Source organism: Sporothrix brasiliensis (genome assembly GCF_000820605.1).
Source record: "Sporothrix brasiliensis 5110 chromosome Unknown Cont18, whole genome shotgun sequence".
NCBI classification, from domain to species: Eukaryota; Fungi; Ascomycota; class Sordariomycetes; order Ophiostomatales; family Ophiostomataceae; genus Sporothrix; species Sporothrix brasiliensis.
In genome coordinates this window covers 1,200,853-1,228,706 of record NW_024467137.1, presented here as the reverse complement: position 1 = coordinate 1,228,706, position 27,854 = coordinate 1,200,853, and the positions used below count along the sequence as shown (strand labels likewise).

The 27,854-nt window shown below is 58.4% G+C and overlaps 8 protein-coding genes across 8 annotated transcripts; 4 read left to right on the top strand and 4 right to left on the bottom strand.

The window, feature by feature from the left end:
- Positions 1 to 66: 66 nt before the first annotated feature.
- On the top strand, positions 67 to 2,341 carry SPBR_01401 (uncharacterized protein; the record flags this gene model as incomplete). Its single annotated transcript, XM_040759712.1, has 5 exons — positions 67 to 180; positions 300 to 852; positions 917 to 999; positions 1,078 to 1,233; positions 1,298 to 2,341. The coding sequence occupies 5 exons, from the start codon at positions 67 to 69 to the stop codon at positions 2,339 to 2,341; spliced, it is 1,950 nt and encodes a 649-aa protein (XP_040619335.1).
- A 901-nt stretch (positions 2,342 to 3,242) lies between these two features.
- On the bottom strand, positions 3,243 to 4,148 carry SPBR_01943 (uncharacterized protein; the record flags this gene model as incomplete). Its single annotated transcript, XM_040760253.1, has 1 exon — positions 3,243 to 4,148. One exon carries the CDS (start codon positions 4,146 to 4,148, stop codon positions 3,243 to 3,245), a length of 906 nt encoding a protein of 301 aa, XP_040619334.1.
- A 1,296-nt stretch (positions 4,149 to 5,444) lies between these two features.
- On the top strand, positions 5,445 to 6,548 carry SPBR_01846 (uncharacterized protein; the record flags this gene model as incomplete). The annotated part of the gene is made up of 1 exon (XM_040760156.1): positions 5,445 to 6,548. One exon carries the CDS (start codon positions 5,445 to 5,447, stop codon positions 6,546 to 6,548), a length of 1,104 nt encoding a protein of 367 aa, XP_040619333.1.
- A 130-nt stretch (positions 6,549 to 6,678) lies between these two features.
- Positions 6,679 to 8,409, bottom strand: SPBR_01560 (monooxygenase; the record flags this gene model as incomplete). Its single annotated transcript, XM_040759870.1, has 1 exon — positions 6,679 to 8,409. One exon carries the CDS (start codon positions 8,407 to 8,409, stop codon positions 6,679 to 6,681), a length of 1,731 nt encoding a protein of 576 aa, XP_040619332.1.
- Positions 8,410 to 9,740: 1,331 nt separating this feature from the next.
- Positions 9,741 to 9,989, bottom strand: SPBR_02146 (uncharacterized protein; the record flags this gene model as incomplete). The annotated part of the gene is made up of 1 exon (XM_040760453.1): positions 9,741 to 9,989. The coding sequence occupies one exon, from the start codon at positions 9,987 to 9,989 to the stop codon at positions 9,741 to 9,743; it is 249 nt and encodes an 82-aa protein (XP_040619331.1).
- A 1,342-nt stretch (positions 9,990 to 11,331) lies between these two features.
- On the top strand, positions 11,332 to 12,631 carry SPBR_01748 (pectinesterase; the record flags this gene model as incomplete). The annotated part of the gene is made up of 3 exons (XM_040760058.1): positions 11,332 to 11,445; positions 11,510 to 12,355; positions 12,560 to 12,631. 3 exons carry the CDS (start codon positions 11,332 to 11,334, stop codon positions 12,629 to 12,631), a joined length of 1,032 nt encoding a protein of 343 aa, XP_040619330.1.
- Positions 12,632 to 13,504: 873 nt separating this feature from the next.
- On the top strand, positions 13,505 to 20,272 carry SPBR_01179 (nucleoprotein TPR; the record flags this gene model as incomplete). The annotated part of the gene is made up of 2 exons (XM_040759490.1): positions 13,505 to 13,796; positions 13,869 to 20,272. The coding sequence occupies 2 exons, from the start codon at positions 13,505 to 13,507 to the stop codon at positions 20,270 to 20,272; spliced, it is 6,696 nt and encodes a 2,231-aa protein (XP_040619329.1).
- Positions 20,273 to 20,977: 705 nt separating this feature from the next.
- SPBR_01918 (uncharacterized protein) lies at positions 20,978 to 21,930 on the bottom strand (the record flags this gene model as incomplete). Its single annotated transcript, XM_040760228.1, has 2 exons — positions 20,978 to 21,575; positions 21,659 to 21,930. The coding sequence occupies 2 exons, from the start codon at positions 21,928 to 21,930 to the stop codon at positions 20,978 to 20,980; spliced, it is 870 nt and encodes a 289-aa protein (XP_040619328.1).
- Between the last annotated feature and the right edge of the window lie 5,924 nt (positions 21,931 to 27,854).

The window sequence follows — 27,854 nt, the reverse complement described above, 5'->3', positions numbered from 1 at the left end:
CGTCGAGTACGCGCCTCCGTTGTCCTTCCCCAACTCTACACATCGACAACGAACACAGTCTACACCATGCGCTCAGTCGGCTCACGCGCTCTCGCGTGGCTGCCCCTAATGGGCGCGCTGGCGCCGGTCGTCGCAACCGACGTCGTCTACGTCACGGATCTAGACATCTACACATTGCTAGTGAGTTGCAACCACAACGATGCCCGCGGCTGTTGGCGACACAAGTATGTGACAGGGTGCTCTGCGTATGATAGTACTGACAATCCCTCTCCCTCCTTCCCCAGGCACCATGCGCCCAGTCGGCCCTCAGTTACAACGTCATGACCATGACCTACGAAAACTGCCCGGAGGCCGTCACGGCCCTGCAGTCCTGCGTCTGCTCCAAGGGCAACCTCTTTGCGACCGTGTCGGCGTCCATCTCCAGCGACGTAAGCTACAGCTGCGGCTCCACCGCCAGCTCCGACCAGCAATCGGCCTCGCTCGTGTTCAGCCACTACTGCGACCAAGGCGGCTCCGCCTCCTTTGCGACGCCGGCCACACCCGTCAGCCAGTATATCACGGACATCCCCGAAATGTCGTACTTGGCACCCTGTGCCTCCAGCCAAGTCTCGTACGCCGTCATGGAGATGACGTACTCGCTGTGCCCGCCCGACGCCGCCGACCTGGCGACATGCGTGTGCCAAAAGAACCAGAACTCGCTGGTCGTCAGCCAGACGATCAACACCATGGTCGGTTACGACTGCTCGTCGCACACGGCTGACATCCAGTCGGCACAAGCCTTTTTCGCTGCGTACTGCAACCTGAACTCGGGCACGTCGTCGTTCCCCACGGCATCAAACCCGCCGGGTGATAGTGCGTTCCCCGCCTCCCTCGTCATGTTGTGGCTTCCGGCTGTGTTTCCCGCTGACAACTCCAGTGTCATACTATGTTACCGATATGCCGCAGTTCAATTCGCTTGCAAGGTGCGCCAAGGACGGTCTGTCCTCGGCGGTGTTTACTGTAAGTGACTGTCGCGCGTATTGAGAACACTTTATGCAATGTTGATGTGCCTAAGTAGTAGACATGCTAACGTCGCAGAACACATATGATCTCTGCCCGACCGGCCCGCAGCTGCTGGCGTCGTGCGCATGCCTCAAACCGAGCATGTCCAGTATGGTATCGAGCTACATCTCGTCCAACATCCAGTACCAGTGTTCACAGGGCGGCAGCGACGACATTTCGTCGGCCCTGGCTGTGAGTTATCCTCTATGCGCGTGCCATCTGACGTGAGGTACTGTGGCAATACTGACCATCACAGATCTTCAACATGTACTGTAGCGCCGCCAACAACAAATTGGTCGTGACCGGCATCACGACCTCGGTGGCGCAGTCTGCGCCTTTCGGCCTCGGCGGCAGCGGTGGTGGTACCACTGGCACAGGCACAGGCACCGGCAACAAGGCCACGGCCACACACGGCACGAACAAGGCGACCGGTACTGGCGCGTCTGGTGGTTCTGGCGGAAGCGGAAGCAGCGGCGACTCTAGCGGCGATGGCAACGGCCAGCCCAACGGAACCGAACACAAGTCCAACGCAGGCGTCATTGCCGGTGCCGTTGTCGGTGTCGTTGCTGGTCTGGGCCTGTTGGCTGCTGCTGCGTTCTTTGTCTGGCGCCATGCACGTAAAAACAGCAACCGCCCGACCGGCAGCAACGAGTTCCAGCAGCTCAACAACCTGGGCCACGGCACCAACAACCAGAGCATCGGCACGAACCATGGCGGCCCTGGCGGTCCTGGTGGTCCTGGTGGTCCTGGTGGTCCTGGCGAACTAGGTGGCACGGCCGTTGGCGATGGTGCGGCCATGCTCTCGGCCGAGAACGCGTACGGCCCGTACGGTGCCAAACCACCACTGCCGTCGCCGAGCCCGAGCCTGAGCGTCAACAAGTACAACAACACCATCGCCGCCGCCTCTACCGTCAGCCCGCAGTCGCCGCCGCCGAACAGCACCTCGCCCGCGTCAGCACACGTCCAGGGAGCCGCCAACTACGGCTATCCCAACGGCGTCCCGCCACACGCCGGCCCCCAAGCCGAGCTGCCTGGACAGCAAACATACTCGCCCAATGCTCCCAGCTACGCCGAGCTACAAGGTGGCCAGCATTCGGCGGAACTGTATGGCGGCCAAGTCTACAACGGACAGGCCTATGGTGCGCCACCACAGGGACAGCCCATCTACCAGGCAGACTCGACGCCGGTTGAGTCGCCGCACGGAGCAACATCGTCCCCGGGCAGCATGACATATCACTCGGGGCCAGTGCCAACATCGTATTCGGAACTGGACAGCGGTAGCAGTCCTCACGCGAGGTAGTCGTGGGGGAGCGGAGGAAACTGACAAAGGAAGGGGTACAATGCTCTACAACATCACACACCTGCAGCATGATTCACTTGCTACCTAATATTTAGATGACGAGCTTCGCTTGATTATGGGCTTTGCTCGTTTTCGACTTGTCACACGTTTTTTTCGCGTGTCTTTTGTTTCATTGTTTATTTTTATATCCTACATACTTGTGGAGTGTTTCAGATCTGGCAGCACGCATAGCGACAATTGGAAAGCACTTGATTTTGTTACCATATACCTGAACGAATGCCTTGCCATTCGATGTACCTCGACAACGAAGCTGTTACACTGACATCTACGAGTACCAGATACAGATCCGACAGCCCGCGACCTACAATTGCTGCCCGCCTTTCTCCTCTTCTCGCGCTCCTGGTCACGCCGCAGCTGGCGCAGAATCTTGCCGCTCGAAACGAGTTAACTTTCGCCTATTATACGCCGCTGTTATCCTCGCAAACTAGGAGACAGACCACCATCAATGCCTCGTTTTGTCAAAACTTTTGAAGAAAGAAACGGCCTACTTAAAAAAAGGAAACTTCCTTATACAGGGCCTTAATTATGGAATGAAACATGATTGAGGAGTATCAATATATGTAATATTAAAGCTTCCCTTCAGAGAGGATAGAAGACTTGTTCGTCGCCGATTATTTAATATAAACCCATATTTTTATACGACCGTTTTGAATTTATCACGTACGTTACAGCATATCAATTAACGTTTTACTTTTTTTCCTTTTTAGATCATAGTTAAATATAAACTCTTGTACCTCCAGCTGAGAGTGTTGGTCGCAGTCAACAAAATGAATTATCAGTCATATCCAATAAATTGTGATATACTATATTCTAGACCATTTTCATATACAGATACACGCCCTTATTTCCCATTTACACTTGCGCTCTTGGGCATGCCGATGCCCACAGCCGCCGTGACACCCGCATCGACCGGAATGATGGCACCCGTGATCCACCGCGCATGGTCGCTCGACAGGAACACTACAGCGCACGCACAGTCCCATGCCGTGCCCTCCGTGCCCAGCAAACTGCGCGCCTTGCGGGCCGACCGCGCCTCTTCAGACATGATGACTTTTGTCGACTCGGACGCATCCTCGGCCGGCGCCGCATACATCATCGGCGTGTATAGCATCCCTGGGCACACGCAGTTGACACGGATGCCGGCCGCCGCGTGGTGTGCCGCCATGGCCCGCGTCATGTTGACCACGGCGCCCTTGCTCGTCGGGTACAGCAGATGCGGCGTTCCGCCTCGCAGGCCCGCCACGCTGCCCATGTTGACAATCACGCCGTTCCCTTGCTCCCGGCCATTGCGCACCATCGCTGGCACCGCATACTTGGCCATCCGCACCATGCTGGACACGTTGACGTCGAGCGTCGCCGCCCACTGCTCGAGGTCCACGTCCACAGCCGTGCCCGGCGCGCCGGCCACACCGACGTTGTTGACCAGAATGTCAAGGCGGCCAAACGTGTCGAGGGCGTGCTGCACAGCCGCCCGGCAGTCGTCCTCCAGAGTGACATTGCCCTGGCAGGCGACGGCCCGTCCTGGTCGCGGCGTGCCGTCGGCGCGGCCGGCATTCACCTTGTCGACCGTCGTCTGCGCCCACGCCAGGTTCCTGTCCATGCACACCACGTCGCAGCCGTCGTCGGCCAGCAGTATCGAAATCGCCCGGCCGTTGCCGATGCCGTCGCCGATGCAGCCCGCGCCCGTCACCACGGCCACACGGCCCTTGAGCGAACGCGAGGGTGGTTCAGGTGGTGTGGGGTCCATTGCATGAAAAGATGTCGCTCGATTGTTGCTTGTGTCGTGACGACAAGCTGTCGTTCTTTGTGTATTGTATTTGTGGCTTATACTTTGAACGAAGCGTTTTCAACTCAACAAGCAGCCGTTGCAGCCAACCGCCGACCAACAGACGACCGGCCTGTTAGTCAGGGCAAGCCCGTCGATTCGCTAGCTCGCTCATTGTCTGCGGGGATGCGACTGGGGCAGTGGAGGAAGCGCGCGAGCTTGTGAAGTATGGGCTGCGGAGAAGAAGAACCTTGGCTTTGCCGAGGCGACTTTTGGAGAAGACGCGACGCAGTGGTCGGTTGGGGAGGAAGGAGCTACCACCGCATTCGTCTTTGCAGGCCAAAACCATGAAGAGAAAGAACAACAAGTCAATGTTGGCAATACTATGAGGCACAATTGATGATTGTTATTTAATATATAACTAAATAACATGAAAATAAACCATACTGTAAATAGCCGTCGTTTGTGACGATATTTGTTACACAATTCCGTTAATACAAACTCTTACCAACATTAAGTAAAACGAATAGAGAAAGGGCCACAAGACACTGTACATAACGAATATCGGCCTCGGTCGTACCTTCTTGTATCCTACACGGTCGCAATCTCAAACTAGAAAGAGCGACTGGCTTTTCAATTTGTGGTGTGCACGCACGTTCGTTCCTTTCACATTAGGTAATCACGGCGAACCTCCCCTGATAGCAACATCTCCCACTGTCGGCCACTTTGAACGACACAACAAATGCAGCAAGACAGCAAGACAGCAAGACAGCAAGACAGCGAGACAAGCACTGCCGCCGCTGCCAGACACCCCGGCTGTCTTGTCTTCTGTGTACCACGATTTATTGCTGCAACGGCTTCCTTTCATTTCTAACAACGTCGAGCTGGCAAATGAGTTGTCTCGAAGCCACAGTGCACCAGAAGATACGGTCCGCTTGAAAATGCACTGACTGTGGACTGTTCGATGCACAATCGACTATATGCTTCAGACCTTCAGAATTGATGTCGTCGCACGTCTGTTGATTACCCGATTCCATATGGCCGCCATAATGCGGAACGCACTCCACTCAGGGACATTCCCAGCATGCAGCATACTCTTGACGGAGTCGGCGCTAAGGACGGTACATTTGCACTCCGACTCCGTCTTGCGCCATTCTTCCCCTCTCTGCTCACATCAATAAACCTCCTGATGACCGTTGCGACCCTCACAATCTGTTGTTCTGCACCATCACGAAACAACAGCACCCTTCATACTCTCCACCCCCACCTACCGCCACCATGGCCGACTTTTCCAAGTACGGCGGCGCCAGCAGAGAGTGGAAGGCCGTCGAGGCCGCGTTCCCTTCGCCAGCGCCCGATGGCTCGTCTGTGCTCGAGAAGCGCACGGCCGCCAATGCCAACCGCGAGAAGACGTCTGCGGCGCTCATGACGGAGCTCGCTGACAAGGTCGAGCTCATCGACGTGTCCATCCCGGCACGCGACGGGTTTGCCCTCGAGGGCCGTCTCTACTGGCCCAAGTCGGTGCCCAAGGACGCCCAGCCTGGTCTCTACCTGCACTTGCACGGCGGCGGCTACCTGTTTGGCACGCTGTCCTCCGAAGACGCCATCTGCTCCAATCTGGCCATCAACACCTCGGACAAGGGCACGCCACTCGTCGTGCTCAACCTCAACTACCGCCACACGCCGGAGTGGACGTACCCGACAGCGTGGCTCGACGCACAGGACGGTCTCGCCTGGATCCATGCCACGGCCGTGCCCCAATTCGGTGTCGACCCAGCCAAGGTCGTCGTGGGCGGCATCTCGGCCGGTGCCCACATCACGGCCACACTCGTCTTGGAGCAGCATTTGGGCAAGCTACCGGCCGACGTCCCCCGGGTCGCCGGCCAGGTGCTCATGATCCCAGCCCTCGTCAACAGCCAGTGCTACGAGCCGCAGCTGGCGCAACTCGCCAGCCCCAAAGTGTCGTCGCTCGTCGAGAACGAGTTTGCGCCCATCCTGCCCGTCCACATCGCGCACTTCTTCACGGACCTGCTCAAGGTCCCCGCCCACCCGCGTGTCGACGACACGTTCCTAAGTCCTGGCAACGCCACGGCCGAGCAGGTCCAGGGTCTGCCGCCGACCGTGTTTGGCATTTGCGGGCTGGACCCGCTGCGCGACCAGGGCCTTCTCTACGCGAGGCTGCTGTCTGAGAAAGCGGGCGTGCCGACCAATGTCCACCTGTACCGCGGCGTGCCGCACGGTTTCCGGCGCTATGGCCCAGACTGGCTGTCCGTGAGTCGGGACTGGGACGCCACAATGGAAGACGGCATCGCATGGGTGCTCAAAAACCCCACGGCCACAAACACACTGGACATCATTGTCCACGGCGAGGAAACAATGTAAAGAAAGGTGCAAGAAATGAAAGACTTAGATATAGAAACCATCATACGCGTCGGAAACCTCGGAAAATACAGCTCTACAATGCAGTGGAATCTACGATTCTTCTCCTCATGAAATGACTTTAATCTTTTGTTCATGCCTCGCCGCCTTTCCTGAGGACAAAGGTTGAGTATCCCTGCGCCTTGACCTCCTCGCACCGCTTGCGGTAACCCGGTGCCGGGCCGGTGTACCGCGTCAACGATCGCTTCTGCTTGTGCGCCAGGTTCTTGTTGACCCCCGTCATCCACGAGTCCACCTCGTTTGCCAGCAGGCCCTTGCCGCACTCGTGCACGTGCTCCGTCCACGCCGCCACGCCCTCGTCCGTCGCCTCGCAGTACGTGACTTGGTGGGCCGCCGCCCACTCAATGAACTCGGCCGTCCACTGCACCGCGTACTCGATGCTGCGCGGGACGTTGCCAATCGTCTGGTGCGGTCCCATAATCATAAACATGTTGGGGAAGTTCTTGACCGTCAGGCCCAGGTACGTCTTGATGCCCTCGCCCCAGGCGTCGCGCAGCTTCGTGCCGCCAATGCCCTCAAAGGCAATGGCATTGAACGAGCCCGTCACGGCGTCGAAGCCCGTGGCATACACCAGCACGTCGACATCGTAGTCCCGACCATCCGACGTGTGCACGCCCGTCGCCGTGATGCGCTCGATCGGGCTGCGGCGCACGTCCACCAGCGTCACGTTGGCCTGGTTGAACACCTCGTAGTAGCCGCTCTCGAGCGGCGTGCGCCGCGTGCCGAACCCGTGGTCCGTCGGGATCAGCAGGTCCGCCACCTTGGGGTCGTGGATGCGCGCCCGGATCTTTTTTTCGTGGAAGGCGCTGTACAGCGCATTGGCCTCGCGGCTCGTGCCAATGTCGCGTGAGACGGCCACCACCTTACTGAAGCCGCGCTGCGCGTACAGGTGCTCCCAGTGGCGCTCGCGCTCCGCGGCGGGCGTCGCCACCGTGTCGTGGTCGTCGCCGACGTGCACGAAGCACGAGGCCGACTCGGCGCACTTCCGGAAGATCTCGGGGTACCTCGCGCGGATGGCCGCCATCTCCGCTTTGTCAATCGTGGCATTGCGCAGCGGCGCCGTCCAGTTGGGCGTGCGCTGGAAGACTGTGAGCGACCCGACCCTGGGCGCAATCGTCTGGATCGTCTGGATCGCCGTCGCGCCCGTGCCGATGACGCCCACGCGCTTGCCCGCCAGCCGGTCTTCGCCGCCCTGCGGCCAGCGCGCCGTGTGCCATGCCTCCCCCTGGTACGCGTGCACGCCGGGAATGTCGGGCAGCGTCGGCTCGTTGAGGATGCCAATGGCCGTGATCAGGTACCGCGACGTGTAGGTGCGGCCCTGGTCGTCCGTCAGCGTCCACGCGCGGGCGCGCTCCGCAAACTGCGCGCGGCGGATGCGCGTGTCGAACTGCATGTGCCTGCGCAGGTCCAGCTTGCGCGTCACAAACTCAATGTACCGCAGCGTCTCCGGCTGCGGCGCAAAGTGCTCCGTCCAGTCCCACTCGGCCAGGATCTCGGGCGAAAAGGAAAAGATGTACGAGTAGCTCTCCGAGTCAAACCGCGCGCCCGGGTACCGGTTCCAGAACCACGTGCCCCCCTCGCTCGCCCCGGCCTCCAGGACCTTGGCCCGCAGGCCCAGCTGCGCCATGCGGTACATGGCGTAGATGCCGCTGAGGCCCGCACCGATGATCAACACATCGTAGTCGAGGCCATCGTTGAGCGATCCAAACGGCGACGCCTTGGGAGCAGCGCCGTTAGAGTGCGTTCCGTTCGTGCCGTTCACCTTGGGCACGCCGTTTGTGCGGTTGGTATCGTCTTGCGCCATGATGTGTCTAGTATGGGTATAGAGGATGTTGGAGGTCGCCAAGGAAGATGATACACGAATAGACGATGTGCTATCTTACACCCATGAGGAAGCGGACTGTAAAATAACTATAAAGCGACAATAGTATCCTAATGGAAGAAAGGGCGGTGGCAGATGGCTGTGGATATCTTGTAAGTCCTTCACAAGTTGTGTCTGGGTTTGAGACAACTTTGATAGAATGGGCGTGCGGCATGGCACTGGACATGTATATCGGTTGTCCCCGGTCCCTTGAGATCGTCTGGACCGGAAATGTAGAGTGTGCAGCGACAGTAAGATAGGGGAAGCTCGGCAAAGCGGGATCACTCGTGCTCCGCTTGCCGTTCTCGGGGCGCGGCACAGGCAAGTGACAAATACGCATTATTGGTGACAGCCGTCAAGGAGTGGCATTCTTCAAGGACGTGGGGATCTCGAGGCGACAAGACGAGTAGCTGACCTCATCCGGAACTCGGTTGACAACTCGGGACAACTCGTGGTGAACAGAAAGTGAATCGATGAAATGAACGATTGCCTTGTCTTGTCCATACGACGTGTACGTCGTGATGGTAGGACGGTTGGCATTCCGCCAGTTGCGAGGGAACAGTTGCGGCCGCCCATGAGGCAAACGGAAGCATGCCACGACGCATCACTGCAAATGAGGGTAGCCCGTAATTGAAAACAGGAAATAAGAACGAGTGGGTATTGCGACACGGCGGAGGAAGCAGCGATGAAGCGCAGAAGGGCTGGCCTGGAAATGGAAAGAGAGGGGGTCCGCTCTGTCCAGAAGGTGCGAGTGCCGAATGCCGCGCCGGCTCTCAAATTTCGGCGGTACATGCCACTCCCGAGGAAGGAGCCATCGGTAACCAAAGAAATGAATTCAACTATCGAAATAAAAGCGATTCATTTTTAATTCGACAGACGTCATGAGCCTTGCTATCTTGTCTCCTGTTGTTATTCGAGACAATTGTATCTAGTAGGATTATCACACCACTCGTCTGTTGCCAAGAGTCTCGTCGCCCCGGGTGTCAATAAGTCGATAAGCATCTCCGCCATTACCTCCATCTCCATGTCTACGTTTTCAGCTTTGACATTTGAAGCTAATTTATGACAATCATCGTGGATTCCGATTAAGGAACTATGCCATATCGTTGCTGCTCTCGTCAAATATAAACAGACATGGGAGTAAAACCTGCCAGCTGCTGTTCCGTTTGTTCCATCGCACGGCACCGTCCAACCTCGAGTTTATTACCTCTCGTTATCCTCTCATCCTACCCGGATGGTGAAACAATCGAATGAGACCCGGCTGGACTATCCCATTACTTCTTTTCTCCACCACCGCTCTCTTGCGTCGGTATGTCCTTGGCCCCCGTCGCGCCGTCCGTTGGAGCCTGGTCCACATTGTGGTGGACTCCGGCTGGGTTGGAGACAGTCGGTTGGACGTTGTACTTGGCATACGCCTTGCGCAGCGCCTCAGCTCCGGGGTTGTGGTGTGTGGAAGATGCTGTTGTCTGCCCCGATTGGTTGGAGGTTTCAGTAGCTCCCGATTTGGCCTTATCGTCGGCCATTTTGGTCCTGCAGCGGGGAGCTGTGCGGAGTGTTCTGATGTTGACGACGTTTGCGGATTTGTAGTTTGAAAATATAGTGCGGTGTTGCTTGTACACGTTTCGACGCATGAATTGTAGAGTCGGCGAAGTTGATGATATTGATGTTGTTGGAAATCACTGATGGGAGAATGGCAAGACGGAAATCGTATGTCGCGCCTTCCCCCGCAGTCGTTTTGTTACACGGGGGCGGATTGCATGACGTCGTTGTCAGCCCCACGTCATCGCGCCTTCCTCACCAAACATACAACACGCCACCTTCCGCAGTGGCAATGAACAGGCCAAACGGGAAAGCAACAATCAAAGCCAAAACGTTATTCCTTATCGCAGTACGACGTTTTTTATCAGGTATCACTTGTGGCTTGTTGCACCCCAGTCCTGTCAGTCTTATGTCTTGTTTCTAGTGGAAAGACGATCTGATTAGGGGGCGAAACTGGCTAAAAGCTCGGGAGGAATCGTAGCCACTGAGCACCAGATGCTAGACGTGACTGAATAGTCGTACAGCCGTACAGTTCGATAAATTCAACTCCTTGCTGGAAGACAACAAATATTGCATGTGTATGTAACCTATAGGTCCTCGGACGACGTCCAGAACTGGGCCCGCTCGAACCTGCCAAGAAAGTTTAAAACAATGGCGCTGCGGGCCGTTTCGTTGTCTAGTGCCGTTGTATCTTGAAGACGGTACTCTGCTGGCGAAATGATGGGGGACAATGTGTCCAGCCGCCATCCACGCGCCCCAAACCCGTTTGCGTTGAAGAAGGCGTTGAGGCCTATCCAAATCACCAAATGTGTCTAGGATCCCAGGTTCACGACGAACGACGAAACATGGCGCAGCTGAAACTCTGGAAGAGAACCTGGTTTAAGTCTTCTGATCCCAGTCCCTGTTTGGATGCATTATTGTCATCTCATTACCTCACATAACGGTGTAAGTAACACGACAGTAATCGATTTATCTGAAGATTCAATTTTGGCGGCGGTCGGAACAAATATGCGGGTGACTTTAGCCGGCTACTTTGGAAGGCCTAGAATGCCTGGAATACCCGGGAAGAGTTGGATTATACAGATTGTTTATGGATCCGGTCTGAGACAAAACTACCAATAAGAGATACGAGCCCGTGTTGTTCGCCGTAGCCACGCTTATGTCGTCCGATGCGTCCGATATCGTCTAAGAATTGTGCACGACATCCCGGGCACTATATACGAAATATAAATCCGTCCTATCGAGAGCTACGACGTATAAACAAAATACAGACACCAGATACCAGGCACCTACCGTCAAAGCCAGGACAAGACACCGCCTCCCCACATGTTGTCGACACTTGTCTTGAGCATGTGCATTGGACGCGCCTTTGCCACGGGCAGGACGAGTCCACCAAGTGGCAGCATCACCGTGTGCTCTTCGGGCTGTGACTACAATACAGTGAGTTGTCGTTTTTGTCCTTTCCGTACCTCTTTGGCATCAAACCCCTACTGAATATCCTCAGATCCAAAAAGCCGTCGGCTCCATCTCCCCGACGTCAAAGTCTCCGAGCAAAATTTTCGTCTATGCGGGCACGTACACGGAGCAAGTGACAATCCCCGCGCTGGCGGGCGCCCTGACCATCTACGGCCAGACGGTCAACACGGCGTCGTACACCAGCAACGTCGTCAACCTCAAGTGGAAGTCGAGCGCGGCCGACGGCTTCGACGACGAGCACACGGCCGCCCTTATCAACCTGTCGCCTAGCGTCAGGGTCTACAACATCAACATCAAAAACACCTACGGCAAGGGCAGCCAGGCCATTGCGCTGGCTGCCTACAACACGAAGCAGGGCTACTACGGCGTCGGTCTCTACGGGTACCAAGACACCCTGCTGGCCCAGACGGGCAACCAGGTGTATGCGGGCTGCTATATTGAGGGCGCAGTCGACTTTGTCTTTGGCCAATACGCACGCGCATGGATCACCAAGACCGACATTGCCCTCAAAGCAGGCGGCGGCAGTATCACAGCCGATGGACGGCCAAGTGCGTCCGGTGACAGCTATTATGTCATTGACCAGTCGACCGTGTCTGCAGCGTCTGGCGCGTCTGTGGCTTCCGGCACCGTCTACCTCGGCCGGCCCTGGAGCCAGTACGCGCGCGTCTGCGTCCAGAAAACGGTGCTGTCCAGCATCGTCAATGCGGCCGGCTGGTCGATCTGGAGCACGAGCACGCCCAACACGGCCGGCGTCTCGTTCCAAGAGTACGACAACAAGGGCGCGGGCGCCAGCGGCACGCGGGTCAGCTTCGCGACCAAGCTGTCGTCGCCTATTTTGATTGGCACGATTCTGGGCAGCGACTATGCAAGCTGGGTGGATACAAGCTATGTGTAGAGGAGGAACAGTAGACGAGGAGCCTGGGATGTGTCTGGGATGTGGAAAAGAGCAGCTAACAGCCCGGAAGCGGACAGCAGCCAATATCGGCTGTCTTCACTACCACAGCTAATAACGGAATAAGAGAAACTTGGACTAAATTCGTATAAACCAGTGTACTCTGTTTTCACGTACCCTCCGCAGTTATTGTACCGCTGGTGCTGGCTCAAACGCGCCCTGCTCGGCCTCATGACGGCGGTCCGCCGCAGTAGTTGAGGGCTTTCGACATTGACGGCGGGGACTACCGTGAGGGCGTTGCCACCGATGAGTACTGGGCCCAGAACAAGTCCACGAAGCTCGGGGCGACTGTACGGTACGCGTGTTCAAAGCTAGGATAGAGATCGCTCCAGCTCAGACGAGGAGGGAACATGAGTGCATATGTTTGTTAGTAGTCTCATCACGTGAAAAATAATCTTAGAGTCACGTGGTAAGTCACGCTCAGAGCTGAATCACGAGAGGCACAGAAATATCCCACGAAAGCGCATAAGACGTGTGCCTTCAATTAGAATCCGTGAAAAACACCTTCCTTCGCATGAACAGTTAACCTCGTGCTTTCTTGTGCTCATCATCACTTGCTTGCCGTACGTCGTCACATTGGAAGACATTTACCTCGTCGTTCTCTCAAGAATGACCCACTTTAACCAACGGCGCGCTCCCATTGGCCAGAGCGCCTTGATTCGTTGGTCGCCCCGTGCACCAGCGCCAAAACCAGGGCGGCGCCTGCCTGATGCAGAGAGCTACCGAAAACAGCGACTAGGGGCCCCGTCTTTGCAAAATACAAACAAAGAAACATCGATCTCACTGCATCGCATCACCACCCGATCAAAAGCGACAGCCCCGGGCCACAACCGCAGCACGCATCCCAGGAGCTGACAAGCTGCGACGCGAATCTATTTTATCTATCGTTTTCGTCGTAACCATTCCCATTTCCTGGACTCAGCGACCGGTTCACTTCCGCTTCTCGACTCTGTCGACCTCGACAGCTTTCTTGATGGAAGCATTCTAACAAAAAGCCCGACTCCCCCTGCACCCCTCCTCTCTCCCGAAAGGACCTGCATCGCACATCCTTCGCCCCGCCCAACCTCCATAATGGCGGCGGCAGCCGTGGACGTGGGCTACCTGTCCACGCATCTCGGCGTGCCAGAGACGAACCTCACGTCCGCCGTGACCGCGCCGACGCCCGACCTCGTCCAAGCCATCCTTGAGGCCGTCGTCACCAAGGCCCACGAGTTTGATGCCCTGTATGCCGCGAAGCTCAACGTCGACATTGAGCTCGAGAGCGTCGTACGCAGCTCCGAGGCCCGCAGCGGCTCGTTCAAGTCCGCCGCCGAGGCGAGTCGAAAGGAAGCGGACGACCTGCGGCGGAAGCTTCAAGACGAGGGTACACTCCCCCATGTTCCATGTTCCTTACCCCCAGGCTTTTTTCCTTTGATGTACCTACTAACTTGTCCAGAAAACGCCCGCCGCACCGTCGAAAACGAGCTCCAGACCATCAAGGCCTCCGGCGCAAATGCGCAGACCGAAATCGAGCGTCTCGCCAGCCGCAACGCCTCTCTCGAAGCCTCCAACCGCGACACCCTTGCCATCCTCGAGTCCAAGACCTCTGCCAACGCCGAGCTAGCCGAAGAGCTGCAGACCCAACACCAAAAGACCCTCAAGCTCAACCAGGAGGTCACCGCCCTCCAGCAACAGATCCAGGCCGCCCAGGCCACCACCAGCAGCGCCAAGTTCCGCGAGCAGTCGCTGCAGCAGGAGCTGGCCTTTGCCCGCAAGAACAATGAGTGGTTCGAGGCCGAGCTGAAGACCAAGAGCGACGAGTCGCTCAAGCTGCGCAAGGAAAAGGGCGCCCGCATCGCCGAGCTGCAGCGCCAAAACGAAGAGGCCCAGTCGACCGTCGCCGCCCTGACGCGCTCCGAGAAGCAGCTGCGCACCCGCCTCGAGGATGCCCAGCGCAAGGCCGACGATGCCCTGGCCAAGGTCCAGCAGCTCCAGGAGGCCGCCGCCCGCAGCGAAGAGAGCTTCCGCGCCGAGCTCGCGTCCTCGGCCCGTCTCGTCGAACTCAAGGAGCAGCAAACCGAAACCCACCGCAACCGCCTCCGCGAAGTCGAGCTGCGCCTCGAGCAGGTCAAGGACGAGTCCGCCGACGAGGTGCGCCGCGTGCGCAACGAGATGGAGCAGCTGCGCCAGGATCTACAGCACGCCGAGCGTGTTGGCCAGGAGCTCGAGGCCGAGATCGACCGCATTCAGGCCGCCCTCGCCACACCCGCTGCTGCGTCCGTCATCCATGCCACGCCCGGCTCAGCACCGCAGACACCCCGTGCGAACAACGGTGGTGCCAATGCGGGTCTGCTGCGTGCCGCGTCTCCGTTTGGCACACCCGGCTCCGTCCTGCGCGGCAAGTCCAGCATCTCGGCCGCCCAGGCCATGGAGGAGCTGTACAAGACCAAGGGCGAGCTGGCCCGCGAGCGCCGCCGCACACAGGAGCTTGGCCAGGAGCTCGACGAGATTATGAGCGCCCTGGAAGCCAAGAGCCCCGAGATTGCCGACCTCCAGGAAGAGGCCGAGCGCCTGCGCAGCGAGAACGTGCAGATCTCGCGCCTCTGCGAGGAGAGCTTCAGCGAGCGCGACATGGCCAAGAAGGCCGCCAAGAAGGCCGAGGCTTCGAGCATCACTGCCCAGGCCGAGATTGAGATCCTGCGCACGCAACTGCGCGACCTCAGCACGCAGATCCAGCTGCTGGTCTTCAACATCCAGGCCCGCGAGAAGGGCCTGGACGAGCTGTCCGACGAAGAGGCACGCCAGTTTGAGCGCCTGCAGCGCGGCCAGGTCGCCGAGGGCTCGCTCGACGACATGTCCGACACGCACCAGTTCATCTCGGAGCGCTTTGTCGTCTTCAAGGACATCCAGGAGCTGCAGACCCAGAATGCCGAGCTGCTGCGTATGACGCGCGAGTTCGCCATGAAGATGGAGAGCGAGGAGGCGTCCGAGGCCAAGCGCCAGGTCGAGCAGGACCGCGCCGAGCTGCTCAGCCTGCGCGACACCGTAGGCCGCCTGCAGGACGAGTCCAAGGCTGTCACCGTCCGTATGAAGAGCTACATGACCGAGCGCGACATGTTCCGCCGCATGCTGCAGCAAAAGGCCAGCCACGCCGAAATCAGCTCCGTGCTGGGTGCTGCTGCTGCGGGCAATGATCCGGCCACGCCGGGTCAAAACACGCGCGAGGTCCTGGCCAGCATCGAGCATACCGGCTCCGCCACCGACGACAGTGGCGAGCTCACTGTGGCCCTGCGCGAGCTGCAAAACAACTTTGACGCCTACCGCAACGAGCAGGGCGTCGACCGCGAGACCATGCGCGCCCAGGTCGATAAGCTGTCTCACGAGCGCAGCATCCTCCAGGGCGAGATTGCGCGCATCAACAGCCAGCTGACCTTGGCTTCTGAGCGCTACGAGATCCTGCAGTCCAACTACGCCGCCCTCGAGACCGACAACAAGGCCCTGCAGGAGAAGAACCAGTCGCTGTCCGAGTCGTACGCGAAGCAGGACATCCGCACCCAGCAGGTCGCCATGGATCTCGTCGAGGTGCGCAGCCTGCTCGAGAGCATGCGCAACGAGAACGCCAACCTCAAGGCCGAGAAGTCGCTCTGGAAGGGCATCCAGGACCGCCTGGCCCAGGACAACGAGAGCCTCAATGAGGACAAGTCGCGCCTCAACACGCTGCTGTCCTCGCAGCAGAGCCTGCTCAACGAGCGCGAGCTGTCCGAGTCGGAGACGAAACGCCGCCTGCAGACCCAGATCGACAACCTCGAGGCCGAACTGACCACCACCAAGCGCAAGCTGTCGGAGGAGATTGAGGACGCCAAGAAACTGCAGCTGCGCAAGGAGTACGACGCCCAGCAGAGCCAGAAGCGCATCGACGACCTCATGGCCAGCATCACCCAGAGCAAGGAGGAGCTTGTTGCCCTCAAGACCAGCCGCGACCACCTCCAGGCTCGCGTCAACGAGCTTACCATTGAGCTGCGCAACGCCGAAGAGCGCACCCAACGCCTGCAGCCCCGCCCAACGCCGCGCGCACCACCACCATCAGCCCAGCAGCAAGAGGAAGGCGGTGTGGCTGGGGCCGACGGTGGCAGCGGCGGTGACGACGACGGCGAGGGCGGCGGCGGCTCGGCGTCGCGCGCGGACGATCTCGAGGCTGAGCTGTCTGACCTGCGCCGCGACCTCGACCTCGCCCGCATCGAGCTGGCGTCCAGCAAGGAGGAGGCCAACTCGTACAAGGACATTGCGCACGCCATCGAGGACGACCTCAACAACCTGAACGAGGCGCAGGACCAGTACCGCCAGGAGATGGACGGCGCGCTCGAGGCCAAGGAGGCCCGGATCAAGGAGCTCGAGCAGCGCGTCGAGGCGCTGTCGGCCGAGCTCGCCACCTCGACCAACGAGCTCAACGGCCTGCGCGACTCGCAAGCGGACCTCGCCCGCAAGCTGGACGACGAGAAGCGCATCCTGGAATCGGAGATTGCCCGCCTCAAGGACAGCGAGGACCGCTACAAGGACGAGAAGAAGTACCACCAGTCCGACCTCCGCGCCCAGGCCGAGATTGCCACGCGCGCCCAAAAGGACTACGAACAGGAGCTCGTCAAGCACGCCGAGGCCGCCAAGCAGCTGCAGGTCCTGCGCTCAGAGCACAACCACCTGCGCACCGAGGCGGCCTCCTGGCGGGCCGAGGCCGACTCGGCCAAGCTCGCCCTCGCCCAGAGCGAGTCGTCCTGGGAGGAGCGCCGCCAGCAGTTTGAGCAAGAACTGATCGAAATCAAGGCGCGCCGCGACGACACCAACGCACAGAACAAGCTGCTCGGCCAGCAGCTCGAGACTGTCACCGCCCAGATTGCCAGCCTGCAGCAGAGCCGGTCGGCAGCAGCAGCAGGCATCGGTGCCACGGACGGCAGCGACAACAACAGCGCCGAAGGCACCCCGTCTGCCTTTGCCGATGCTGCCACCGAGGGCCTGCGCGAGCTCAACAACTACCTGCGCCGCGAAAAGGAGATTCTGGAGGTGCAGTACGACCTCAAGCTGCAAGAGAACCAGCGCCTGCAACAGAAGTACGACTATGCGCAGGCGCAGCTGGACGAGGCGCGCCTCAAGCTCGAGCAGGAGCGCCGTGCACAGGCCGACGTGAGCCGGTCATCGCAGACGCACAAGGAACTGATGGAGAAGCTCAACGAGCTCAACCTGATCCGCGAGAGCAACGTCACGCTGCGCAACGACAACCAGCATGCGCAGGCGCAGCTTGTGCTCAAGGACGGCAAGATCGAGATGCTGCGTGCACAGATCCAGCCGCTCGAGCAGCGCGTCGCCGAGCTCGAAAACCAGAAGCTGTTTATGGACGAGGAGGTCAAGCAGATCACCGAAGACCGCGAGCGCTGGCAGAAGCGCACCGAGAGCATCCTGTCCAAGTACGGCCGCGTCGACCCGACCGAGCTCGACCAGCTCAAGGAGAGCATGGCGGCCCTCGAGGCCGAGCGCTCGGCGCTGCAGACGACCGAGACGGAGCTGCGCGCCAAGATCACCGAGCTCGAGACGTCGCTCGAGTCCGACCGCGGCCAGTGGCGCGAGACGCGCCAGAAACTCATCGAGCAAGCCAAGGAAAAGGCCCGCCAGCAGGGTGCCCAGATCCGCGAGCTCACGAGCCAGAAGACGGAGCTGCAGGAGCAGGCCACGGCCGCGGCAGCCCGCCTGGCCACCGTCGAGCAGGAGCTCGAGGCCGCCAACGCGGCCGCCAAGGCAGCCGTCGAGAGCCGCGCGAACAACGCCCAGCAAGAGGAGGAGGCACATGCGGCCGCCGCACCGTCCACGCCGGCACCGACGGCACCGACCGCGGCCATGGACGTCAATGGGCAACAGCAGCAGCCGCCTGCTGACACGAACGGCGTCAGCACAGAGGATGTGGCGCTTCTCCAGCACGAGGTACACCAGCTGCGCGGCGAGCTCGAGGTCGTGCGTACCGAGAAAGCAGCCGTTGAGCAGGAGCTCGTCAGCCTGCGGACCCAGCTCGACACCGCCGTGGCCGAGCGAGACCAGGCGGTCGCACAGGCCCAGGCTGCTCTGGCCCAAGCCCAGGCGCCTGCACAGAATCCGTCTGGCGAGTACGGCGCTGCAGCCCCAGCGACCAACGGTTTTGCAGGGAGTGCTGCACCTGCTGCTGCTGCTGCTGCTCCTCTCAGCGACGCCGAGAAAGAGGAGCTGCAACAGCGCATTGCCGCCGCCGAGGCGCGTGCCGCCGCGTTTGAGCAAAAGGCCAAGGAGGTCGAGGACAACATCCAGAGCACGCTCAAGGAGCGGTCTGATAAGATGAAGGACGCGCTCAACAAGAAGCTGAAGGAGACCAAGGAGAAGTCGGAGCAGGAGATCCGCGAGGCTCGCGAGAAGCTGCAGTCGGAGCTGGACCTGCGCGTTGAGCAGGAGAAGAAGATTTGGATGGCCGAGCAGTCGTCTACCGGTACAGCAGCGACCGCATCTACGTCAACTGCAGCAGCACCAGCGCCAGCGCCAGCACCGGGCGAGGGGACAAGCGAGGTGCCTTCGACGCCAGCCAAGGCCGAGCCGGGGACCCCGACGACGGCCGGTACGCCACTCGACCTGTCGAAGCTGGGTGACACGGAGACGCGCGAGCTGCTGGCCAACAACGCGACGATCCGCAGCATTGTGACGGCCAACATCAAGAAGAAGATTGAGTCGGAGACCAGGAAGGTGCGCGACGAGGTCGAGCAAGCCGTCAAGGCCGAGTACGACGCCAAGATAACGTCGGCGCGCGAGTCGGGCCAGATGATGGCAGAGAAGAAGTCGTCGATCCGCATCAACATGGCCGAGAACAAGCTCAAGACGGCCACGGCCAAGCTGGATGTGGTCTCGACCGCCGCGCAGCAGACGCCCCAGCGGCCCGTCGGTGAGGTCTGGGCCATTGCCAAGGATGCCCGGCCGGCACCGGCGACGCCTGCGGCCTCCACCCCAGCGACACCGGCACCAGGAATGCCCGGAACACCCGGTCCGGCTGCGGCACAACCGCCAGCCCGGGCCCAGCCGCACGCAACACCCGCGGCCGTACAGGCGGCCACACCGGCAGCGGCGCCTGGCGCTCTACTCCCCCCTCCACAGCAGCAACCGCAACAGCAGCAACGCGTCTCCTCGCTACCGACGAAGCCTCAACCAGCGAACAGCAGTCTACCTTCCTCTCTCCCTGCGCCTGTCGGTGGTCCGCCGGCGCTCGACAACCCGTTCCTCAGCAAACCGAGCGAGATCCCGCAGCCGAACAACCCCTTTGCCAAAGCAGCCCAGCAGCAACAACAGCAGCAACAACAGCAGCAGCAGCAGCAGCAGCACCAACAACAACAGCAACAACATCCACCCCAACATCAACCCCAGCAATCCCAACAGCAGCCACAACGGCCGCAGTCCGCCCTTGGCCAACAGCAGGGCGGCCCGCGGAGTGGTATCCCCGTCCCTGGTAGCGGCCGCGGCGGCGCGCACGGCAACAACCAGAACAGCAACCGTGGCGGTGCCGGTGGTGCGGGCCGTGGCGGTGTCTATCAGGCACCACGCGGCCGCGGCCGTGGCGGCATGGGCCAGAACCAAGGCCGGGGTGGCGGCAACACCGGTGGTGGTGGTGGTGGTGCCAACCTCAACCCCTCTGCCGATGCCTTCAACCCGGGCAACAAGCGGCCGCGCAACGACGGTGGCGATGCTGCGGGAGGCGGCGTCAAGCGGATGCGCGGGGGCGGTGGACCCGGCGGTGCGGCGGGCGGACAGGCTGGTGGTGCTGGCGGTGCCGGCGGTGCGGGTGCAGGTGGCCAAGCCCAGTAGGGAAAAGGCAAGGCCAAGAGGGGAGGTTGATGAGCGACGAGCGCAGAGTGCTTGGATAGAGAGGAAGTGCGGTGGCCATTGGCAGAGGAAAGGGAGAAAGGAGGAAAGGAGGAAAGGAGGTATGGCAATAAAAATACGGCCGTGTTTTATTGTTTTCTGTTTTACCAATGTTTGCTCTTGGTTCCAGGGATGTTTTCTTGTGTTTTCTTCTTCGTCTTATTGCTTTGACGTTTCTGGCCTTTTCCGCCTGTTGTTTTTTGTCCATCTTCCACCATCTTTCTGTTATCCTTTTTCATTTCTTTTGTTCTTTTCTCAAACACTAAGGGGGCAAAGAATGGTGGTCATTTGTATTTTGGACTTCGTTTTCTATGCGGTTCGACTGCCAGGTATCTCAGTTTCCTATGTCTGTACTATTAAATGAAACATTTAAAACTACATGCGTTCGTTGATGCTCTCGTCGGCATGGCAAAGATCTTTAGAGGTACTACCATGCAATCTTGTCACAAATACAACACTGTGCGTAATTCTTCAATGAGAGTAAATAAAAATCCGCCTTACAGTATTAAATAAGATTTTTTCCCCTATTATTATATTCTTTAAATTTAACCTCAGTTTCATTTACTTTATTGAAATATTCGCTTCATGGGTTTATTCAACGCCGTTCAAATCAACCCTGTCGTAGCATCGTTCATTCGTGTCGTCCACTCATAATATCATCATCGCCGTGCCTACTACAGCCGCAACAGCAACAACTGCCCCCAACGACGGCAGGCTTCTCTGCCGTGTGGTGTCGTTACCCGTCGAGAATCCAGTCTGTGCTGCTCGACCGGAGAAGAGAGTCGAGCACCCAGCCGTATCGGACGGCAAGCCACCGCACGCCTGGTTGCTCAGACTGCTGCAGACGCCGGCCGCCGACGCAGCCGCCAGCGTCGTGGTCGGGTTGCCAATGATGGCCCGTTTCACACCGGCAGCCTCGGTGGGCAGCACACCCCGTTTTGTAATCGTCGTCGATCCGGCGACCACCACCGTAATGGCACCGCCATCGCCATCGCCATCGCCACCCGGGCCAACATTGTTCGACCCACTACTAATGCCGCTGTTCTCGAGGGCCGATGTGCACTGCGAAAAGGTCCGGATGCACTGTTGTACGACCGCAGCGCAGGCATTGTTGTCGGCCAGTGCCGTCGTGGCGGCGATGCCGGCCGGCAGCAGGTATGGAAACGAGTAGAAGCCATTGGGCACGTACGAAGCGGCGGCCGTGGTGGTGACGTAGGTTGAGGGTGCGTTGCCGGTACAGACGGCACTGTGAAAGGAAAGCGAGGGCGAGAAGCAGTATCAGAACATGTATCATCTACGAAGGGGGGGAGGAAAGGGGTTTGGACCTACCCCAATGGACAGCAGGCCGGCCGACTGTCTCCGGCCAGCGCGCAGACCTGGTCATACGGGCAGCAGATGCCGTCAAACTGCGAGCCTTGGCTGGCGCAGCTGTAGTAGTGGGCCGGGCAGTTGTTGCTGCTGCCGCCGTTGTCGTTGGACGCCTCGACGGCGACGGCCATCCCGATTGCGTCTCCGCTGCCGACGGCCGGGGCGACGAGCCAGGCCAGGACCTGCAAAAACAGCATCGTCGCCGTGTTTGCTGCCGCCACCGGGCGAGGCATCGCTCGTTTTCCTCGTATCTGTGTCTGGTGCAGTCGAGCCCAGCGCGGTCCTGGTCTGGTGATGCAATTCCTTGGGAGGGGTCTGTCAGTGAGCCACTACACCATGCGCATCTCGATGCTGCCTTTCGACTCCTCTCCTTTTTCGGTGATCGTTCCTCGACCTTTCTCGCCTGCTTTCGCCTCGCTTTCCTCCCAATTGCCATCGCCAGCCACCTTTGCCGACCGCGTCCGCTGTGCGACGCTTGGCGGTAGACCTGCAGGGCCCCCCAAAGCGACAGCAAAATCAGGGAACGGCAAGCGTCATTCGAGCGGCCAATACAGCCAGAAACAAACGTCTTGGTGTCTTGGGCTACATGGGTGGGTTGTTGTGGGGTCAGTTGAAGCTTCACTCGGGCGAGAAAGGGCCACGCCAACAGCCCTATGACGTGGGCAGTCCCCAGCGGCAGCTCTTCTGCACCTCTCCTCTTCGTTGCAGGTGACCTTTGGGCATTGTAGCAGAACGAGCGAATTGCCGGTCGTTCTTGCTCTTCGAGAGTCTTGGCCGTGGCAGTTGCTGCCCGTTTTGTTCAGATGCCGCGCTGGCTCTTGGCTTTGCGCCGTCGCTCTTTCCTGAGAACCACTACGTACTGTGATAGTACAACTTGTTGCTTCGTCGTGGACATCACCCTCCGTACCTGCCCTCTCCGTCTGGCTGGCTTCCTGCCTCTTTTGCGCATATGGTATCTTACAGAAACAACAACTGCCACTTGCCGTTTTCGCACGTCGTATTCTCTTTCCCCTTTCCCACCGGTCTCGGCTTTTTTTTCTTTCTTTTTTCCTTGAGCATCCGCATCTCCGCCTTGACCGTTTTCTCGATGCCTCAGTGAACACGAGCGTCCTCGCGCCCCTTGCGTAAACACTCTTCCCTCTGATCACGGATCGACGACCATCCGCCAGGCGAAGCGGTCCCGTCGTTCCGCTCAAGCGCCAGCACCACCAGCCAGCACACACTGCACACAACCCACCCACCCACTCCATCCACAACACCCCTGCTCTGCAGCAACCTCCGTTTACCATTCGACATTTCCCATCTCCATTCACCGGCCGCCTCCACACAAACACACATCCCTGCCACGATTCTTTTTTCGGGGTGGCTTGCAGCAAGGGCTTGCGGCGGTGCAGATGGACGGTTGGAATGGATTTTGATCATCGTCCACTTTCTGTTTTTGCATCGGACGTTTGTCTTTTTGCATCGGACATTTGTCTCCTTTTTGCTTCTTTATCTTCCTTTGGTTTCAAGTCCGCTACTCACGGCGATTAGTCCCTTTCCCGGAAACCCCGCGGAGTCTGCCCGCGGAGCCCAAGGGGCCAGGCACGACGGGTGGGCACTCGAAGCAAAAAAGGACGCCCCCGCACGGTCACGCGATGGAAAACAACCACAACGGACCAGACCGGCCACATCGGATGGAAATGGCTCCCTGCTGGGGAGCAAGTTTGGACGGGAGCCTTGTCTGTCTGCGTCCTCTTTCATTGATCTCGCAATTCCAATCCTCTTTGGGCCCCGTTTCTGCGAAACCTATGGTCCGATAGACCCAACAACGTCCACGTCGACGCTGTTCCTGAAGGAGGCTTGATGGGCGTACGCGTCATGCTGGTGTGCACGGCGATTGGACTTTTGCACCGCTTTTGTGTCAATTTCAGTCAATTTCAGTATTCCCTGTTTGGTCGCCGTCCACAAGTCCACAACTGTTCACCCCTGTAGCGCACAGGACTGTTCCTGAAGGATGCACAGGCTCCTTCCAGCGTTTATCGTCCATCATTGTTTCGCCGGTACACACCAAAAACGGCACAACAGTCCGTTTTACGAGTTGCTCTCCTCTTCTGCGGCGGTCCAAGGCCAGACCTTTGTGTCTTGGCCTGCATCGGCTGTGCACCGCTTTCTTCCACCGCCGACGCCTGTCACCATCCCAGGCCAGGAGTTGCTCGGCATGCCAAAATACCCGACTCGTTGTTGTTGAGGTACTCGGTAGACGGGCTCAAACACGCCAATTTAACGGCCCATGGTTAAAACCTGGCCAGCCATTCCCTTCACGTCACTAGCCGTCCACAATACGAGCACCACCACGTCGGCGTTACGACGTATGCCTGCGCGGGACGACGAAAGACAAAGAGATATGACTTCCCAAACAAGGGGAAAAAATTGCTCAGCTACCACGTGAGTACGCAAAGCGCTCCATTCACAATAGGAACCCCTTCCGGGGCTCGGTCAACGTCTGATGGCCTTCTGGGCCCTCTTAAGCTTCGTCAGCTAAGCGGACAAACGCTTCAAAGAAACAGAGAATTACCCCACGATGAACATGCGCCATTGCGCCATACAGATGGACGACGTACTCCACATTACCATCGGAAAAGGAGCCCTCTTTTTCCTCTTACTCGGCAGTATCTGACGCGAGCAAGATGGCAGCAAAAAGGAAGAGAATCAAAAGGTAAAACGGCAATCGCGTCTGTACCATGCCGAAGGGCGATGTGCTGGTGTCCTAATTTATTGCCGTCACCCAACGTCGTATTCACGTCCTGCCGTCTCCCTGTCCACGTCCCTTGGATTCGGTACTTTTGCTCCACGTCAGTGGGAAAGGCTCCTCTCCAGCCTCAACTGCCAAGTGTTGTTTTTTTACGGCATTCCATATTGGGATTCACGGCCGTTGCATGGCGCGGCCAGTTGTGTTTTTAGCGGTTTGCTATCGAAAACGGAACGGCTGGAGGAAAGAGGAGAGAAAAAAGACAATAAAAAAAGAGGAAACAATACGAGGGCTTGCCAAACGTACCGCCCGGTCTCTTATTTGCAGGCGTTTCTTTCGGCCCAAGATGCCCTCCTTTATGCTAGAGATGGGGACACCCAAGTCGCTTTAGCCAAGTTTTTTCTGTCACCGCCAAACACAATAGGACAGGACACGAAAATGCAGGTCCACGCCCCCTCCCTCCTGCGCCAGCGGAGCGGAGTGTGGCTTTCTTCAGCCCTACGGCCGGTGGCCAGCAGGAGAAGGAGAAACGCAGTCAGACGAGGAAAAGGGAGAGGGGAAGGAAAAGAGGGGATGGCGTTATGGGGAAATAACAATCTTACGACGCACCTGGACCACCACTCGGTGTCCACAGAGCCCAGCCATGCACGTTTAGCGACTCGGTCAAGGCATGCCCTTTGTTTCGGAAACGAACGTGCCTTGTGCTGCGGACCTACAGACCCGTAGATTGAGACGCGCAGCACGCAGCGCACAGCGCCATTGCACATCACGCAACGTTCCCTTCGCATACCATGCGCCCAGGGATCCAGGCAATTGAATAGGCCCAGACGAAGAATGCATTCCCCATGCGACTCGTCCCTCTGCATTTCATGCTTTTTGTCCATTTCTCTTTAAGATTGGACGTGAAGGACGCCTGCGATTATCCGAGCCCGCCAATCGCACTGCACGGCCACGGCGCGGCCATTTACGGCGTGTCCGAACGGGTGGGCTGGCTCTACTTTTGTACGAGTAGTGGGTGCACCAGCCAAGTTGGCCTGCAGTAGCCTGAACAACGCCCATCCAGCTCGCCGGCACTGTGGGCTCTGATTCGTTGGACAAGGGCCTGTCGTTCATTACCATGGTGCTCAGGCTTCAGACCGTTGAATCCTAAAAGGTGGATTTCTCTACTTGCCAACGTCCAGACGATGTCGATCAATGACGATAGCTTTGGGATTTCTTTGGAGACACTGTGGTGTTCTTGCACGAAGGAGTTTTACTGGAGACTGGCGGCTCAGCCCACGGAGACATTTTTTCTGTTGCGTCTCGTAGGCGGCGTATCAGATTGCACGCTGCTCCCGGAGCTTGTGACAGCAACAGCTACATTTGGCGAGCTCGTCGGGAGCTTTGTCTAGCTTTGCCGAGCTTGTTGACGTCTTCACATGGTATCAGTTCCAACACAGCCCACCGCTCTAACAGGCAGCCGGCCGGTCCGCATTTCGCCCATTTCCTTTGGTCGTATCGCCGTCCATGTTCTCATTTTCTGCGTCCACACAATCGCCCCTTTCGTCGCCGGCCGTCCGTTCCACAGCAGACGCGTCGTAAATGCAAAACCAGCGACGGACGACAGACGATGTACAAACACGGAACGAAACAATAGGCGGGCGGCAGAAACCATGGCCCCGTCGTGTCTTTGCCAATGCCGTGTGCTTGTCTTCGATTGTCCTTTGTTTTGGCTGTTCTGTGGATCTTTTTCGCTTCTCAGAGGGTTGCCTTGGCAGTTTGTGCCTTGGAGTTAGCCCTACGACCCGGAGTCGCCTGTCGTGCATACCTAGCCTCGCGCCACCGTGGGGGACAAGCAAAGAGGAGCCGGGAGGCGCTGGCACACGTCGTACATGCGGAGTACGACTTGAAGCAACAGAACTGATAGCTTCACCGCCAGAAAACGCAGTCGCAAAGGAGCCATGACGTGTATCCAAACAGCAACGAGGAGTGACACAGCAAGACAACAACACCACAACGCTGAAAAGAGCATCGCGCACGCCGTTCAGAAGGCCTTGCACGTTGCTTCCTCTTTGGATGGCAGCCAACTCGACGCGCGCCACTTTTAGACTTTTAGACTTGTGTCTGTTCGTCTGTTCGTCTGTTCATCTGTTCGTCTTTTCGTCTTTTTCGCCTTTTCGTTTTTAGTGCATCCACGCCCCCGCTGCCCCTTTTCTATTGTTAACGCAGAATGACAAATGTTTGTCATGATGGGGCTGTATATATTGCGTCTCCCGGTCTTTCTTCTCTAGTGCCATGCACGACTTGCCCACTACGCCTTGGTCTGCGGTTGACTTTGTTTTGCCTGCCGGCAGATTGAGTAAGAGGCTGCTGGGTCACCGGCATGGCGACAGCGTGGACCCAGGCGTGTGGATTTTGCTTGCTTCCTGGTCAGGACGTCGTAAAGAAGAGCTTCTTCTGGGAGGCTAGGTGGCGCCTCCGTAAGGGGGGAGCTTGGGTCAACTGGGGTGGCGGAGCGAGGCTAGAGGGATTCAAACGAATGCAACCCGAAGAAGAGAAACAACACAAACAAAGGGCGGACGGTAAACGGCGGGTGCACGACCGGCCGTCACTGCCCCAGTCGATGCTCGCCTGTGCTGTTTCGTATCTGCACAGTCATCGGCCGCCGAGAGAAAGCAAATGCAAGCTACATTGCTGAAGTGTTGTCATGATCATGTTGTGTGAGGCGCCGTTGCATGTTTCCCAGCCCTATGGAAGTGGGGGAGGGGCGTGTCCTCAAGGGGCTGAGGCGATCGCAACGTGAGAAATAATAGGGGTCCCCTTCATATGCAGAGAAGGGTCTGAGGGTGAAAATGGAAGACGGAAGTACGGATACGGAATACAGGGCAGCGAGGACTCATCTTAGCACCCCAGCACCCTCGTTCGATCTTGCGATCTTTCGATTATTTTTCTGTTTTCATTTCTGGCCTTCATCCACTTCGTGGCGCTGTTCATCACGGCGAATTTGGCCTGGGCTACTTTCCCGTCTGTCCCCTGTCCTTCTGTCTTGGTCATCCGTGGGCCGTCAGCGGTGAGCACCTTGTTTTCCGCCTGCTGTGTGCTGTATTTCCGCCGTCTCTACGGAGTAATGCGCCGTACGCCGTATTAAGGGTGTTTAGGGTGTTTAGGGTGTTTAGGGTATTTAGGGTATTCAGGCAGGCCCCCTGGCCCCTTTACTCAAAAGTCTCCATCTTTAGAACCTTTGTCAGCGGTTCTCCACCTACCGACAAACCCACTGAAGATCGACAAGCCCACACACACACACACACATCCTCGTCGCGGCCATTCTGGCCGTTATAACAATCGGCACCGTCGCAAAAGCGTGTACCCGCCTTCACGGACAGACGCGCCATCCCGAGTGTGGCAGGCACTGTGGCTCATGTGGATATGGAACGGCCGGCAGCCGAG